Source organism: Heptranchias perlo, chromosome 31 (assembly GCF_035084215.1).
Source record: "Heptranchias perlo isolate sHepPer1 chromosome 31, sHepPer1.hap1, whole genome shotgun sequence".
Classification (NCBI taxonomy): Eukaryota; Metazoa; Chordata; class Chondrichthyes; order Hexanchiformes; family Hexanchidae; genus Heptranchias; species Heptranchias perlo.
This window is the reverse complement of record NC_090355.1, coordinates 20627133-20645223: the sequence shown is the minus strand read 5'-3', so window position 1 is coordinate 20645223 and position 18091 is coordinate 20627133. Positions and strand designations below refer to the sequence as shown.

General features: G+C 41.2%; 1 protein-coding gene across 1 annotated transcript in view; it reads right to left on the bottom strand.

Annotated features, from left to right (window-relative positions):
- Positions 1–18091, bottom strand: part of adgrd2 (adhesion G protein-coupled receptor D2) — a 133144-nt gene that overhangs the window by 90175 nt on the left and 24878 nt on the right. The window contains exons 11-17 of the mRNA XM_067969489.1: positions 15299–15404; positions 14425–14480; positions 13145–13271; positions 11870–11973; positions 10483–10585; positions 8501–8654; positions 3172–3305 (exon numbers count right to left, since the gene is read on the bottom strand). Coding sequence (XP_067825590.1) covers positions 3172–3305; positions 8501–8654; positions 10483–10585; positions 11870–11973; positions 13145–13271; positions 14425–14480; positions 15299–15404 — 784 coding nt within the window. The remainder of the gene's footprint in view (positions 1–3171; positions 3306–8500; positions 8655–10482; positions 10586–11869; positions 11974–13144; positions 13272–14424; positions 14481–15298; positions 15405–18091) is intronic.

Below are 18091 nucleotides of genomic sequence, written 5' to 3'. Positions count from 1 at the left end.
GGGCTTTTATCAATGGTAAACACCAAACTCAATACTTATATCATCATAGTAATAAACAGTAAACCTTCTGGAAATCTACAAGATTGGAGTCAACTGTTTTTCAAAATGAACCACCTGCATGTTAGAAAGACCAGACTGTTTGTCTAATATTGGACCAGACTATTACAGGAAATGTACCAAGAGCCAATTCCCACCAACTTTGGAAAGAAACATCAGGTCTAAAGAAGAAAGATAGAGATGATTTTTTAATTATCTGTTTTTGGACTGGAAATGACATTATTTTTCACTGTTAATGAGGTCTCCTATAAAGTTAGTCTTTGGAAGTTTTTCATTGTGAGAATCACATTTATTTTGATAGACAATTTAATAAAAACTAATCTGCAACATCACAGTGTGTGCCAATTTAAAATTATTGATGATGTTGCAGTTTTTCTTAGTTGTCAGGTTCTAGTCTGGCTATCCAATAACTCAGAATTAATTTGGAGCCTTTTTTTATAGTGCATTAATTATGTTCCAATGACCACAATGTTTAAGAAATTCAATCATTTCAACTTTATATAGGACTAAATATTAAATCAATTAATTTCAATGTGTGATGAAATTGGGGCAGTGATTTAATTTATCTTATGATATCTATTTACACCTATTTGACAGAAAAACTTTATCACTAGTAGGTAACACTGTACATTTAATTACTTATTACTGTAGTGTACAACACAATTAAGAATTAAAGAATATGAAGCTGTTGCTTCATAGGAACATAGGAACAGGAGTAGGCCATTCAGCCCCTCGTGCCTGCTCCGCCATTTGAAAAGATCATGGCTGATCTGTGATCTAACCCCATATACCTGCCTTTGGCCCATATCACTTAATACCTTTGGTTGCCAAAAAGCTATCTATCTCAGATTTAAAATTAGCAATTGAGCTAGTATCAGAAAACAAGCTAAACATATCAGGAAAATGTAATTTACAAATAAATATGTGGCTTTAGTACAAAATTGAAATCATCCATTTTTACTCTCTCTATATCCCACAGTTACGTTTTCTATTCTTATATTCCATTTATTTTTGGCCGTTGATTTAATTTTTCTCCTCTTCCTTTTAATCTGCTTTAATCATATGTTTGTTTTCTTAAAGGGGGGCATGTAAAATGAGAAAAATAAGAATGAGTAAAGGAAATATAAAAGAGGAAAATAAAACAGAAAAATTAATTGAACAACAATAGAGAAAAAGAATCAAGGACAAGAAACTGAAAACAAACAACAGCAGAAAAAGGAACAATTGGACAAAAAAAGATGTTAAAGCTGCAGGAGGAGTAAAATAACAAAATCAAAAACAGATAGAGGAAGTACAACAAAGTGCTAAATTCAAGGAGTCGTTCGGGGCACAAATATTATTACTTTCACAAGTGAAAATGGAGCTGGTGTGAACAATTAGCTCCACAATTCCAAAAACATAAAAATTAAACTTCCTATTTTACATCCTCCACTGTAATCAGGCTTGACATTTAAATTTCATGCAATAAGCTCAGATGGAAAGACTATCACTGTGTAGAGCCTAAATAGCTCACATGTACCACAGCATTATGTGGGGAAGAACTGAGTCCAATAAGAATGTTGTCACATCGTGTGCTAAATTTTGTAATGATGGAGTGTGAGGATCTGGCTTAATTTATCTCCACAACTGGTTTGGGGATTGATTTTCTCTGCTCACTATAGCAAACCTCTAAACAGTGCATCAGGAGCTCATTTACCATTTGGCTAAGAGAAAATCTTCCTCTCAACTAGAGTGAGATAAAGGATAACAAAAACAGGTTGAGACAGCAGAGAACAAGGACTGCCAGGGACACAGATTTAAAAGAAAATGGTACAACAACACTGGGAGATTGGAAATGACAATGGAAAATGGAGGAAATGGCATTTCTTCCCTTTCTTGTATTGTGGAAAGATATTAGTCAACATGGGAAGATGGTGAATCTCAACACCACTGCCTTTAAATGGACAAAATTCATTATTTAAAGTACTTTTGATCAAAATTAGTTTTTGTACCTCTTTTTGTTTATGCAACCAAAAATTAGTGTATAATTAAACTCTGTCTTGAGGAGGATTTGTTTGTTTAGAGTGGCTGGTTTATTCTAATGACTGAGGCAAGGAAAAAGGTCAATAGGCATTCAATGTTCAGAATCATCTCAGAGCCTCTACATGGACATTGATAATTTTTATGCCCACTTACCATGGTGGATAAATGGCACTAAAACAACTTTGGGAAATATGAGCATTGTTACACCTTTCTGTCAACAGCCTCCCCCATGATTAATGGTACCTGACAATGACAACAACAACAATTTGCAATTATATAGCGCCTTTAAGGTAGTAACACATCCCAAGGCACTTCACAGGAGTGTAATCAGACAAAAGAATTGATACCGAGCCAAAGGAGGAGACATTAGGACCAAAAGTTTGGTCACTAAGGCTCCGTCAGGCCTTCTTGCTTTGTTGGGTCATTTTCCAATTAGTTCTGCTGGGATAACTCCCACACAAGGACTCACAGGGGTTAAGTGCTTCATTTCTTACTTTCCGGGTGCTTAACTGTGACTATTACAGTTGTGCAATGGTTGGGTGTCTTAACTTATTACTGGTTGTAAATTAAGAGGCTGTATATACAGCATTCCTGTCCAGGGAATAAATATATCTACTCACCACCACTGACTGCCCAAAAATCACCCTGATTTCTGAACAGGAGGCTTATATAACCATCAAAGTTCCCAGTTTTGAGAAAACACTCATGCAATATCAATATTATTGCCACCGTGCATCTGTACTAAATCTTATGAATTCTCTAATATGCTTACGATAGTGGTTATTAACAACACTGCACAAAATGTCAACAACAAAAATTCATCAGTATCTCTCGAGGGGACACTCAAAGTTTGACTGGAAATCTGTGACTGCAAAAATCAGACTTCTGCCAAAAATTGTTGGAATAAAAGTCACTCATAGTTTAAACATTAAAGAACAGTCGCACATACGTTCTGTTGCCTTTTATAAAAGCTGTTACTGTAATAGGTTTATTTCTGAGTTGGTAATTTCTAGCTTATATATATATAAATTGAAAATATGACATTTTCATTTAGTATCTGAGTGGAGAAGTCAAGGGGACTAAAGTACTCACTGTTAGAGTAAAAAGGACGGGCCCAACAAAGGCCCAGATGATTTCACTCTGAACGTTCAGCCAGCAATGATTGTCTGCTATGTACTTGTCACCGGCAGTTGCTACGGTGATGGCCACAATAAAAACTGGGAATCCTGAAGAAAAAATGTAGAAAATGTTTTCCCATTTCTCATTAATAAGTATTTATATTGCTTATTTCTCATGTGTATTTAAGAAAGTGAATTTCATTCATTTCATTTTCCTAACTAGATTTTCTATTAGAGGTTATCAGCATACGTTTTCATTACTAATAAGCAGTAAGTCCATGCAGTCAACACAACAAATTCTTCACTGATATTTTAACATTAAGTGCAACATTGATGATATAATATTAAGTACAAGACACTAAACACAGATGTAGGCCAAGAATGTCTAACTTTCGGAGCTGGGGGCTGGATGTATGTGTCAAATCTGGTGAGTGGGACGTAAATGATTATCCATTAACGCGGGCCCTCGTATACAAATATGCAAGCCCCATACATTAAAAAGTGAAATCTCCATACACGAAAAAGTGAGACACCCCATTCAGAAAATGCAAGAATCCCATATCCTTTCTCCCTTATTCATCCCTTCCTATCCCCCACTCTTCCTCTCTGTCCTCTGCATCCATCAGCCCCTGCCCTGAACATAGGAACATACGATCTGCTAGATGAACAAAGATAGTGGAATTGTTAACTAATCATGGCAATCGATCTCTATCAATTAGTCTACAACAGACCCAGACATGAGGTGAGGAAAACCCCTGCAATGGACAGCTTTGGGAACCATAGGTCCAAAGCCACCTGTTTCTCTCAAGCATGCTGCACTTCCCATATGTCATGTCTCAAATTACTCATATTTGAGACTGGTTCTTTTGCTCTTTTTTTTCTTCTCTAGCTTCCTGTTCCATCCTCTCCTGATCCTTCTTAATCTTTCTTCTGTCATCTCTCTCTCTCTCTCCCTCCCTCTTTGTCCTCTGGTGCTCTCGTTCTCTCTTCTGCTTCTTTCTTCCATTTTTAACTTACAGCATATTTTTAGAAAGATTCCACTAATTCTAAAAATATAATCCCCACTTGAAAAGACATTTCCTCTGTGAACATGAGCAGCAGGAGAGATTTGCCTGGGATCAACAAAGCAGCAGGGGGAGCAGGAAAGCATGCTTCAGCTCTTTAAAACTGCTGGGACTGGAGGAATGTTTTTTTTATTCATTCTCGGGATGTGGGCATTGTTGGCAAGGCCAGCATTTATTGCCCATCCCTAGTTGCCCTTGAAAAGGTGGGGGTGGGTCTTCTTCTTGAACCGCTGCAGTCGGTGTGGGGAAGGTACTCCTATAATAGGTAGGGAGTTCCAGGATTTTGACCCAGCGACGATGAAGGGACAGTGATAAACTTCCAAGTTGGGATGGTGTGTGATTTGGAGGGGAACTTGGAATTGGTGGTGTTCTCATGCTCCTGCTGCCCTTGTCCTTCTACATGGTAGAGGTTCTGGGTTTGGGAGGTATTGCCAGAGGAGCCTTGGCGAGTTGCTGCAGTGCGTCCTGTAGATTGTACACACTGCAGCCACGGTGCGCCTGTGGTGAAGAGAGTGAATGTTTAAGCTGGTGGATGGGAAGCCGATCAAGAGGACTTCTTTGTCCTGGATAATGTAGAGCCTCTTGAACGTTGTTGCAGCTGCAGCCATCCAGGCAAGAGGAGATTATTCCATCACACTCCTGGGTGTGATGGGCACAGAAAGAATGCCTGAACAAATATCTATCCCAGCATTAAGAAGGATGGGGCCTTTTATTATCGCAGCTATATTCCTGCTTTGCTGCAGATAAGGTGCTAGCCATTTATAGTTGCATCTTTTTAAAAATATAAACTTTGAAGGGGAAACGGGTACCAGTGCTCCCACATACATAAGCATTCTTGTGTTTACCAAGTGCAATAGACCCCTTGAAGATATGGCTGGGAATTGCTAAAATAGAGCTTAACATTCTGAATATATTTTAAGATAGCCGTCACAAAGAAATGAGAAAAAAACTCATAAATTACTTCCATGGTTAAAAAAAAAGCTATTTAAATAGCTACATGACCATTCGCCAATAAAAGCATCACAAGCTGACTGGCTAATTATAACCTTAAATAAATAGGATGCAGTTTAGGCTAATCTGTTATGCTGAATTTCTACATGTGCATGTAGGGACTTAAAATGCCCTTTAACTCACACATATTCCACTCCCCGCCTCTTTTCTTTTACAACCTCTGTCTAGTGGGGGTATTAAAATCCTGGGGACATCCCCCCACCCCCCCCCCCCCTCTCTGAGTGTATTCATTATCCCTATTGATCCAGCAGTTAGGCATGTGTTTGTTTCTCCTGCCGGTCCAGTTCAGGGCAGGGACTTCATCCTTTGTGGACTAATAAGTCAATTTGTTTTCTTCACAAAGCTCATGAATTAAAGAAAGCATTTAACACAGTCACACTTTCTATTAGGGTCACTTTTGTGATTGTGGAATTGTGATGATGTTATATTCCTAGTTCCCGCATCTGAAACTTAGTCCCCTTTCCCCTGAAAAAAAAATAAAATTAATACCTTTAGCAGTGCGTGTGACAGAACTGTTACGGATTTTTAATTTTGCAATTCATAAAGAACTCCGAAAAAAGAAATATAGCTATTAAAATTCAGTCAAATGTACAGAAATAAAACCATATTTGCTGCTTCTGTACAGTAAGTTACAAGTACATAATTATTGCCATAAATCTTCCACATTTGTTATTTTATGACAGCAGCATGGAACTGAAATAAATACAACTTACAGGTCTATGCAGCAACAACAACAATTTGTATTTATATAGCGCCTTTAACATAGTAAAACGTCCCAAGGCGTTTTACAGGAGCGTTATCAAACAAAATTTGACACCGAGCCACATAAGGAGATATTAGGACAGGTGACCAAAGGCTTGGTCAAAGAGGTAGGTTTTAAGGAGCGTCTTAAACGAGGAGAGAGAGGAAGAGAGGTGGAGAGGTTTGGGGAGGGAATTCCAGATCTTAGGGCCTAGGCAGCTGAAGGCACGACTGCCAGTGGTGGAGTGATTAAAATTGGGGATGCGCAGGAGGACAGAATCGGAGGAGTGCAGAGATCTCGGAGGGTTGTAGGGCTGGAGGAGGTTACTGAGATAGAGAGGGGTGAGGCCAAGGAGGGATTTGAAAACAAGAATGAGAATTTGAAAATCGAGGCTTTGCCGGACCAGGAGCTAGTGAATGTCAGCGAGCACAGAGATGATGGGTGAGCGGGTTTTGGTGCGAGTTAGGATACGGGCAGCAGAGTTTTGAATGAGCTCAAGCTTATGGAGGGTGCAAATTGGGAGGCCGGCCAGGAGAGCATTGGAATAGTCGAGTCTAGAGGTAACAAAGGCCTGGATGAGGGTTTCAACAGCAGATGAGCTGAGGCAGGGACGGAGACAGGAGATGTTAAGGAGGTGAAAGTAGGCGGTCTTGGTGATGGAGAGAATATGGGGTCAGAAGCTCAGCGCAGGTTCAAATAGGACAGCAAGATTACGAACGGTCTGGTTCAGCCTCAGATAGTGGCCAGGGAGAGGGATGGAGTCGGTGGCTAGGGAACGGAGTTTGTGGCGGGGACCGAAGACAATGGCTTCGGCCTTCTGAATATTTAGTTGGAAGAAATTAGATAAACCAATGAATTTAATACTTAAACAACATTAAAAGGGATTTTCAAATAGGTCACCTCTGGAGAGAAGCAATAATGTGTTAATAGTGAGAACATTAATGTACCTCCTGTACTCTTTATAACGCTATTAAAAATTAAATACAAATACAGAATGTTACTTTGCACCACATTTAACCCTTGAAGCGTTGCATGGTTATCTTGTTGAGGCGTGATGGTGCTTTCAGGGTCACTTACAAGATAATATTTTCAGTTTAGCACGTCAAAAATCTGTGACACATACAGATCAACCTTTACGGCTTTTGGAGCAAGATTTCAATCAACTGGAAGCCAATTTTGAATGATGTGGATCCCACCTCCAGGAAGAGAGTTGGACCATACATGCACTGGCAGGAAAGTATTAAAACTTAAAATAGAGCAGGATTCATTCATTCGAAATAAAAGTAGTTAAAATAATTAAAATAGAAGAGAGAAAAAATGGCAAAGAAGAGAATGGGGGAAAACAGAAGATTGGGCAAGTAGAACTGTTCAAAGTTTTTATTTATATCTATTTTAAAATGTTGGTATATTAATATAGTTATTCTTGACATTTGAGAAGCATAATTACTGTGATATTATACTTTGCTTCTATATCATGGTGTATAAACTGAAAACATTTTTAAAAGTGGCTGGTCCAGGAATTCAATATGGCAAAAATAAAACTTTAAAAATACTATATATTATTTTTGATATCTTTACTCTAATTTTTACAAAATAGGTTACAGCCAGGTGTAAAATATGACTTACATTTGGACTTGTCTGCTTCACTTCTGTAAATGTAAATTACATTTTACGCCTGTTATTTGTATCTGAAAGATGGTTTGTAATGAGTTGCTGTCACCTAATGCTGCATCTAAAAGCATTCCACTTTAGTGAGAAAAAGACTGCTAACAGCAAATATTTTCTTTGCCTACTGAAATTCTTTCTACTCGTTAAAATGATGTGAACATTAAAAGCCCCAAATGTAACCTCCTGTGCCCGCCCGACAGGAATGGGGTGTGCTGGGGTTAGAATATCGACAGCGTGGCTCTCACCGGAGTAACGCTGCACACGCGCCCCACGCCATTTTAACAGGTGCATTTCGGGCAGTGTCTGACGCCCTCGCCACAGGCATTCAAAAGTCGGGGTCCGATAACGGTGCCCGCCTCATCAGTGAAACCCGCGCGCAGGATCAGCGGGCCCAGCAGACGGCCAAAAAGGTAAAATTATTATTTTTTTAAAGAAAAGTTTTCCTCGGGGGTCAGGAGGAGCAGGAGTGCTCCACAAGGAATGACGGCAAACCAGCGGCATGCGGCCTCCCCTGCCTCGGGCTTTCCTGAGATCCCCTGGGACTTTCCCCCCTCTTCACTACTTTGCTGGGAACCATTCCTGCAGGTCCCCGGCTGAGGCCTCATGCCGCTGGCTTGCCATCGTTGTCCCTGGGTTTGGGCGGGAGTTGACCTTGTCTATTTAAATGAGGCTCGGGAGTTAAAATGACCCCAGCTTCATGGCGGCTTGATCCCATCCGGCTAGAACCAAGCTCACCCCTCGTCCCGAGTTAAAATCGGGGCTTAAAAAAAATATGAACAAGAACAGTATAATAAACAGTGAAATAAAGAATATTTTACCCCAACCAATTAGATAATAGTACTTCATTCTCTTTTCTTCACTGATATTGACGGTGACGACCTTGCTCCAGAGAAGAATTCCCTCCACCAGCATCCAGGCAAAAGCAGCCATGAAAAGCAGATGTAGCATTGCTGTTACAACAGAACATGCCACCTAGTGGGGAAAATAGAGAGACAACCTGTACCTCAGTCCAAATTACTTACATACACGAGTTAAATGGAAAACTGATAAAAAATGGATGGGCAATCAAGGATAACTACAGTTAGATGCACATTCTACGAAACTGTAGCCAGTACTGACAAATATTCTAGTTACCCAATACGAGATTTAACACATAAAAAAATGAGTTATATGTCCCCCCCATCATTTAGCATAATGTTAACTCTGAGCAGATCATATCTTATTCAGTGATACATGCAGCACAAAGTATTTGTTATTTTGCAAGAATGTATATACAGTGAAACCTGTAAATTAGGGACGCCTAAGGGACTTGTATCAGGTGTCCTTTATTTACAGGTGCTCTTATTTTCAAAATGGTCATTGTATGTACAGTAAACCGGATGAGCCAAAATATCCCGGGATTGGATGTATTTCCTGTAGCGTTCCTTCTTTTTTTCGCCCTCATCTGGGATTGTGCCTAATTCTGGTGCCCTGTCAGCAGGATGTGATTTCAGTTCATTTTCTGTTTGTTTGGGTTTTCCAGTTCAGTGCTGAGGGGCAGGTAGGGGGCTGTTAGCAGCTCATCAGTATCTGACGTACTGGTGGAGTAAGGGTTGCCAACTCTGGTTGGAGGCATTCCTGGAGGTTTGACCACGTGATGTTCTGACCACAGAACATCTGACCATGTGATGTCAGATCACGTGATGGCAGTTCACATAACATCGGATCACGTGACTTCTACAAACATTATTGGATTTACCTTCTAAAGTTTGGGTCCCCTGTAGTTGAGAATCTTTACCTGTGCTTTCACGCCAGCAGCTGTTGTGTGAGAAGTTCCAAGAACCAGGAGGCCACCCGTGAGCAGGCAAAGAGCGGAAACCAAGGGCGGGGAAAAGGGGAAACTATTCTCTCCATCTCTCCCCCCCGAGATCCCATTCTCCTGTTGCCATCTCTCCCCTGAACCCCCATTCCCCAGTCTCTCTCTCGCAACTCTTGTGCCCCCCGTGATTTCAGGTCCCACCCCCACCCCCCCATCACGATTTCAAGCCCCCCCCCCCGCCGTGATTTCAGGGCACCTCCCCATTATTTCAGGCCCCTTCCCAGGTCTCAGGGCCCCCGATTCCAGATTCCTCCCCTCCACCGGCAGTTCCCTGCTTTTGTATAATGGAGATCTCTTTACCCAGCATCCATAGCTTCAGAAAAACCACTCCATCCCTGGGATAGAGCCGTGCAAGCATTCAATTCCAGGCAGAGAGCGGGTTCTCTGCCATTCTGCATGCTGGGTAAGGAGGACTCCATTACACAAAAGCCGTTTTTTCACCCGCTACCACCTCACGTTGACCTGCGGATCCGATGTTTTAAGTTGTAGATGGACTTGGTGCATTGAAGGCTGTCCGTAGTTCGGAATTTGCGAGGTATTCGCAGCGTGCACTGTAACCAGCGGAAGACCAAAATCATATTCAGAAGAGCCAAAAGGGCCTTCAAAAACCATGGTCCTACTATCTGGAGTTTCCTCCCTAATCCCTGCCACCTCCAATTCTCCCCCATTTTGGATGCATTTCCTATTGCTTTAGTTCCCTGCTTTTGAATACGTCACCGTAAAAAAAAGCAGAGCTCGGACATACGGCTGTCTCCTCTGATCTCACTTCTCCTTAAAACTTGTACTTTACATTTAGAAGTTGCAAAAATAATTGTTCTTCATTTCCCCTGTCAACCTTAACTTGCTTTTCCAATTTTCTCTTTACATCCTCCTTTGTAATTTTATTCCTTTGAGAGAGGAAAAGTTGAAATCAATTATTTGTACAATTAACTTCTGTTTTACCCTGTTTGTTCTTGCTGATTCACTTGCCACAAGCAGAGCCTCTGCTGCAACTAGAGCACAGATGAGATTTTTGTGCACGGTGGTTCGATCTGATTTTGGAACGCTGCAAGGCAAATATTGACTTGTAACTGAATATAAAAACAGGTTTTTATGAGACTGAAATGACAGTTATACATGCAGTGAAGGATGTGAAACACATCTTGTCTTGTGATTGCTTATATCATCGCTGGGTTTTCCAATTAACTGTAAATAGATGTCAGACTACCATTCTCTTTCAGGACTGGATGTCACTCCTTTCACTTCTGATAGCCAGACTGAGGAGACAGAATTCTCCTCTCTGCTTGAGCAATCGGTTTAGGCATGTACGAACATAGGAACAGGAGTAGGCCATTCAGCCCCTCGTGCCTGCTCCGCCATTTGATAAGATCATGGCTGATCTGTGATCTAACTCCATATACCTGCCTTTGGCCCATATCCCTTAATACCTTTGGTTGCCAAAAAGCTATCTATCTCAGATTTAAATTTAGCAATTGAGCTAGTATCAATTGCCGTTTGCGGAAGAGAGTTCCAAACTTCTACAACCCTTTGTGTGTAGAAATGTTTTATAATCTCGCTCCTGAAAGGTCTGGCTCTAATTTTTAGACTGTGCCCCCTACTCCTAGAATCCCCAACCAGCGGAAATAGTTTCTCTCTATCCACCCTATCTGTTCTCCTTAATATCTTATAAACTTCGATCAGATCACCCCTCAACCTTCTAAACTCTAGAGAATGCAACCCCAATTTGCGTAATCTCTCCTCGTAACTTAACCCTTGAAGTCCGGGTATCATTCTGGATTTGTCGGAGTCTCAACCCAGTTCCTGCAGATACCGCCCCTACAGCACAGAGCTGCCTCAATTCAATATCAACTGGCGACCTCAATGGGAAAAAGTGCAACATTTCCCACTTCCCAGCAATGATACTCATCATCACATTAAAAAAATCCCCAAAAACACGGGATATTCCTCGGAGCTGTTCCCTCTCCTCCAGCATTCCACATGTAAATGAGGCTTCCGCTGCACTTCTGGAGAAGTAACACCGGTGGAGAGGGAACAGCTCCAAGGAATTTCCTGGTCTATGTTCTTTGAATTGCTCTAGACTTTATGGCAGGGGTCTTCTGCTCGTGCGCTCATGAGCCTGTGATTCCTACAGACAGGAAAATCGTGGGCTGGTGAGTGCACAAGCGGAAAACCCTGGTCCCTACTGCTTGGATGCTATGTTAACGAGTGTCAGAGTGGACAATAAAAAGTGCAAATTTAAGTAAAAATGCGTGTAAATTGGTGAAAACAGAATAGTTGAAGGCACACGACATACACGGTTTATCAGAACACAAGAGAAGAGAATACAAACCCCACTACTGAGAATAAAATCAGTGTTACCACCAATGCACAGAGAGATACAGTGCAGCCAATCAGTGTTAGTTTCATAAGAACAGCTTCCTCATGAGAGCTTCTCTGGAAATATAAATAAATTGTGTATTAATTTTTTTTTAAATCAGTAACTTTCAAGAATACTGTAACAGCACAAATGGTGATAATGATTATAACCTAAAGATGAATACCATAGTAACTCCCACAATAGGGGTTGGGATTGATCAGATGGCTTCAAAAGGTCATGCAATATCTTTAGATCTCTTCGAGGCTGCAACTTGTGGAAGTCCATAGTGAGGAGCGGGCCGTTTGGATACATGAACATACGGAAATAATGGGCAGGAAAAGACCAGCTGGTCTATCAAGCCTGGATCACGCTCTCATAATGCCTGGAGCATAATGACTAGACACTTCATACCTCCCACCCTCCACCAACCACCACCCCCCACCCCCCCCCCCCCCCAGCCCCTGCAGCCATATAATCTCCTGGGAGAGGCAAAAAAACAGAAGGGGAAAACCCAGGGTCAATGGGGGGAGGGGGGAGGGGAAGTCTGGAAAATTCCTCTCCGACCCTCTCAGGCGATCAAAACCAGTCCAGGAGATCACATTGACCATGTGTACGTTAACTATTAGAACACTTACCTTTTCTCTGCCCCAGCCAAGAACTGACCCAGCTCCCTCTTGAAGGCATGGAGAGAGCTGTGGCCATCATAGAAACTGTGGTAAACTGTGGAGAAACAACTAACCTTTACTCTGTTCCTCCCCATGAAGGCACAAGTAATGCCAGGACAGAACATGTGCAAGACTGTAGGGGTGAACCCATGGCCATCCACTCTAGGGTGTTGCATGTCTGGGGCTCCAACACACTGTGCTAATGCATCACTAAATGCTTCTTACTATTGATGTTTGAATTTAGGTCATTAGGCTGTATCCTTTAACCAGATATTCCAGATAATTTGTCCCAGTTCTGGCCCTTTTCATCAGGAAACCTGCCTACTACGGAGTCAGGTTTTCCTGGCATTTACAAAAAAAAAGCTGCAGTGTTACAAACTGGGTTCACCTACAACACAGCACCACTTGGTTCAGAATGGATGTCTAAGGATTAAATTAGTGAGTAAACTATTAAAATGATTATAATTGTTAAATACAGTAGTTACACTAAGAACAAAATAATTTCCTGAACATGTATAAGCATTTGCACAATAAAATACTTCTCTACAAAAATAGAAAAGATTTAATTAATTTGTGATTTTACCTTCACTTCATAAAGTTGGAAAAGCAAAGCAAAATTTGTAGTGTGATTGCAGAAACATGCTGTTGATAGAAGTTCAGACTCGACTACTCTGCAGCCATCTGTGGACCAGCTTCCACCTTTTTCTGGCCTGTTATTATATAATTCAATACAATGGTCATATACATTCAAGAGTATTTTTGACGATTTTAGCAATTTGCTGTAAAAACTTTTTTTTAATAAGAAAAGTGATCACAGGATTATTGATTATGCATGTGGTTAAAACAATACCCTAATGCTGCCTTAATTCTTTATTCTGAAACAAATCAGAAATGATAATCTAGATCTTGGCCCATCGTTTGCTCATTTTTACATTCTGATTTGACAACATTCCAACTACGGCCTTTCCCATATTGAAATAATGACTGATTAATGGTTGCTCGTTGATATGGATTGAATCGTCCATGATGTGTAAATCTGGTGTAGGTTACAGAGGTCTAAATATAAATGAAACAACAACTTGCATCGACATCTTTAAAGAGAAGAGATGGCTTAATGTTTCAGGTGGAGACTTTTCATCTCTTGATAAGCCTCCAACGAAGGGTCTCCACCCAAAATATTAAACTGTCCATTCTCTTTTCAGATGCTGACAGGTTGACAGTGGAAATTGGTTATGGCCTATTGTCCCATTCCCCAACCCGGAGGCCTGAGGCCAGCCCGAAATGGTCCTTGGGCCTCATTAACATTTTTAGTTACGAGCTGCCGGCGCCTGTCGTGCAGCCTCACCGGCAGCGGCTCGAGGGCAAGTCCCTGGAGGGGACTGGGAGAGGCAACAGAGGATGGGGAGGGCACTGATTGCAAGGACTGTAAGGTTGGGGAAGCACTCCTGTTCCTCCTGCCTCCTAACAGTTAAACGTACCTGTTGGTGGCGGCCGCTGTGGCCTAAGCAGCGGCTGCTGAAGAATCCTGAGTGGAGCAGGACCTGCACCTGCTCTGCTCAGTCCAAATTCTACATGGGGGCCCAAAACTAGAATTAGGCCACACATTACATATTAAGAGGCCTAATACCTGTTTTAGGTGGCCACCCGAGATGCCTGCAAAGCCGCCTTTACCAATATGGTGGCACCCATAACCCAAATCAGGCATGGGACATTATGCCCCAGAATCGGTCCTTTTTGCCCCTGTTTTCTGCCCTCTTTTAAATTCCAAATGGTTAATGTAATGTGTTCTCTACCATAAATTTTGTTCCTTTGGTGATCCTAAAACATTGATTCTTCCTGCGTTGATGAATACAAAACACTTACCTCAGACTAAAATTCCAGAAGACACAGATTGAATCAACAACAAGAGAAGGAACAGTCTATTGGAGGAAAAAACAAACTTCAGTGAGTATTGGATAATTCAACATTTGTACTCAATGAAGGACTGGAGGTCACAATCACTTTCATTTTTTAAAATTATTATCCTAGCTATAAATTGCACTTCTTGAACTTATGTTATCAACATTTGCAATCTAAGTTATACACAGTCTAAAACTGCAACTGCACTTAGACCAGCAAATTTTCTTCTAAACATTCCAAGTGCTCCATCTTCTACGCTCTCCCTCCTCCTTCTCTTCCCTGCACCCTCATTGTATTGAAATAAAGATTATTTGAACTGTCTCAAAACTGTAGAGCTTCTCTCTGGATTCTCATCTCTCTGTCTTCCCTTCCTCTTACAACCTACAGGTTGTTAAAAGTTAAGCTTCATTTCACCTAACTGTTATTTTTTGTTTTATCAGGGTGGATTTTTCTGGTCCGGCACCTGTCTTGTACTGGATTGCCTGGGCACAGTGAATGCACGAAAACTGGACGAGAAGGAATGCATATCACTAAGGGGGTTCATCCAATTTTCGGTCCATTTAAATTAATGTATGGAAAATCAGGCAGGTTCCCTTCCAGGTGTACATTCCTCCCGGCCCAATTTTCCTATATTTGCTGCACCCTCGTGTTCCAGTATGTCTAGGAATAGGACCAAGAAAATCAACCCTACAACTTCCTAAGTCAGAGGCAACAGGTGCCAGCAACCGATCCAAGCTGACAACATGGATGCAAGTTACCTGATCAAAATAAATACACATTACTGTATAAGCTTAGTTGGCTTCAATATAATAATCAGCAATAAAATACAAGCTCTTACCTTTGCTCTGTGTATCAGCCTATAATGCGTGGGTGTGCTGACTGGCTGACCCCCTTGAAACACAGTTGATGAAATAATCGCTGATGCAACCTGTGTACCTACATGTCTGGGGATAGCATAGAAAACATGAAAAAGGGCTTAAAGCACATATAGTTTTGAAGGTTACAGTATCTCAATTCTTCATCAAAAAACATATGATCTTTTTCAATACTATACACACTGTAAAGCATTAAAAAGTTGATATTTTATTATTACTTACAGATTTAATTCTAAAAATGTGGAATGGCAAAGGAAAAATAACTCACCCTAAGTTTCTGCACATGTTATGCGCCTTGGCTGATCAACAAAACCATTACCATAAGTCTCAAAACCATATTACTAAAAAATCCATATAAGTAGAGTTTCCTTTTGCCTGATATGCAGTGTGCACTCCCTACCTGTGGAACATACCCCACTTACCTAAGCCTGGATAACTTAGGTGCACGTTGTCATGACCCATGCGCATAGAGGTACAAGCGGAGTTGACCAGCTAAAACCAACCGAGCGGTCACTGACACGCCTCTCCATCACAGCACTGGTAGAAGTGACCATCGTACCATCCTCGTGAAGATAAAATCTTGTCTCCATTGTGAGGTCATCCTTCATTATGGTACTACTACCGTGCTAAGTGCAACAGACCAAGGCAGGTCCAGTAGCTCAAAACTGACCATCCATGAGGCGCTCGGGGTCATCAGCAGCAGAATTGTACACCACCACAATCTGTAACCTTATTGGCTGGCACATCCCTCACTCCTTGATCACCAGCAAGACATGAAACCAACCATGGTTCAATGCGGAGTGTGGAAGGGCTTGCCAGGAGTAGCACCAGGCATACCTTAGAATGAGGTAGGAACCTAACAAAGCTACTATACGAGGCTACCTGCATGCTAAACACCAAAAACAGCAGGCCATAGAGAGATCTAAATAGTCCCACAACCAATGGATCAGAGCAAAGCTCTGTAGTCCTGCCACAGCAAGTCGAGAATGGTGGAGGACAACCAGACAACTAACAGGAGGAGTGTTATCATGTGATGGGTCAATATCTTGAAATTCTCTACTTAAACCATTGCAGGAGTATTATCACCATCTTCTCAGGGCAACTAGGGTTAGGCATTAACTACAGCCTTTTAAGTAACACCCACATCCTAAGAACAAATAATATTTTAAAACCTGTACTTTGGCTGCACAAGACACTGGCAAGTTACCGATTGCTTTATTAGCTAGACCACCCTACTTAATCCAATGGCTTGCAGGATTGTCTGGATCTAAGTGTGAAGAATCCCAAATCCCTGGGACTAGTCTGCTCGTCCAGATTGCAGTAATGAAACAGCTAGCTAATCGATTAGCAACAGTGCAGTGGATTTCAGCAGACTTACCTGGCTCATCTATCAGATTATAGAATCTGCCACATAGGGTCAACTGAGTTTGAGTCTCCCATCTGCTGGCATGTTATCTTGAAGCCAACTTGACCCCTCAGAGACCCCATTTACCTCCCTCTACTGAGGATAATGGCTAGTTAGTACTCAACTTAGGTGCACCTCATTCATCAAATGAAGCTATTCCAGAAATACAAATAGGTGTCAAGAAATGCAATGGAGAGAATCACTAGAGATGTTGCTTCCATTAGGAGTATATAGCTATTGCAGAAAAATCTTGAGATAATATTAGTGTTTCAGTCCTGCCGGGTTATACTTGACCCATCATTCTACTTCTGCGTAAAGTACAGTAAAGCGTTGCTGACAAATGGAGAAAAAGGAACTTATTATAGGTCACTATGGAGATACTAGAGTGTGCAAGAAAGAAAAGTCGCATGACATCAGATGAAAATCTCTTGTAGGAGCAGACATCTTTAGTGATTTCCACATTGGACAGCTTGATTTGTTCAAGGCGGATAAAGGACATCAAACAACAATTAAAATAACACGAAAAATACTGGGTTTTTTTGTTTATACACAGACAGCCACTGACATATATAAATTGCACTGAAAGCAACAGTACTTGAACATAGAATGATCACTCTGTCCTGACCCTGCTCTAATTACTTCTACATTGGAGGCTCAAAATTACTGTTGGCAATATTAGCAGGCAAACATGAAATATGTTCTTATGCCATTTCTTTGTCCACCATTTAAACAAAGACATTATCAAGTTTATTTTAGCTTACTTAAGGAGTTTGCAGGGTCTAACAGAAAACAAAGAGTCGGGATAAAAGGGTCATTTTCAAAATGGCAATCTGTAACTAGTGGGGTGCAGCAGGGCTCAGTGCTGGGGCCTCAACTATTTACACAAAATATCAATGACTTGGATGAAGAAACAGAGTGTCTTGTGGCCAAAATTGCTGATGATACAAAGATAGGTGGAAAAGCAAGTTGCGATGAGGACACAAAGTGTCTGCAAAGAGATATTGACAGGTTAAGCGAATGGGCAAAAATTTGGCAGATGGAATATAATGTGGGAAATTGTGAAGTCATCCACTTTGGGAGGAAAAATAAAAAAGCAAAATATTATTTGAATGGAGAAATACTACAAAATGCTGCGGTACAGAGGGATCTGGGTGTCCTCTTACATGAAACACAAAAAGTCAACATACAGGTGCAGCAGGCAATCCGGAAGGCAAACGGAATATTGGCCTTTATTTCTAGGGGGATGGAGTATAAAAGCAGGGAAGTCATGCTACAACTGTACAGGGTGCTAGTGAGACCATACCTGGAGTACTGTGTACAGTTCTGGTACCCTTATTTAAGGAAGGACATA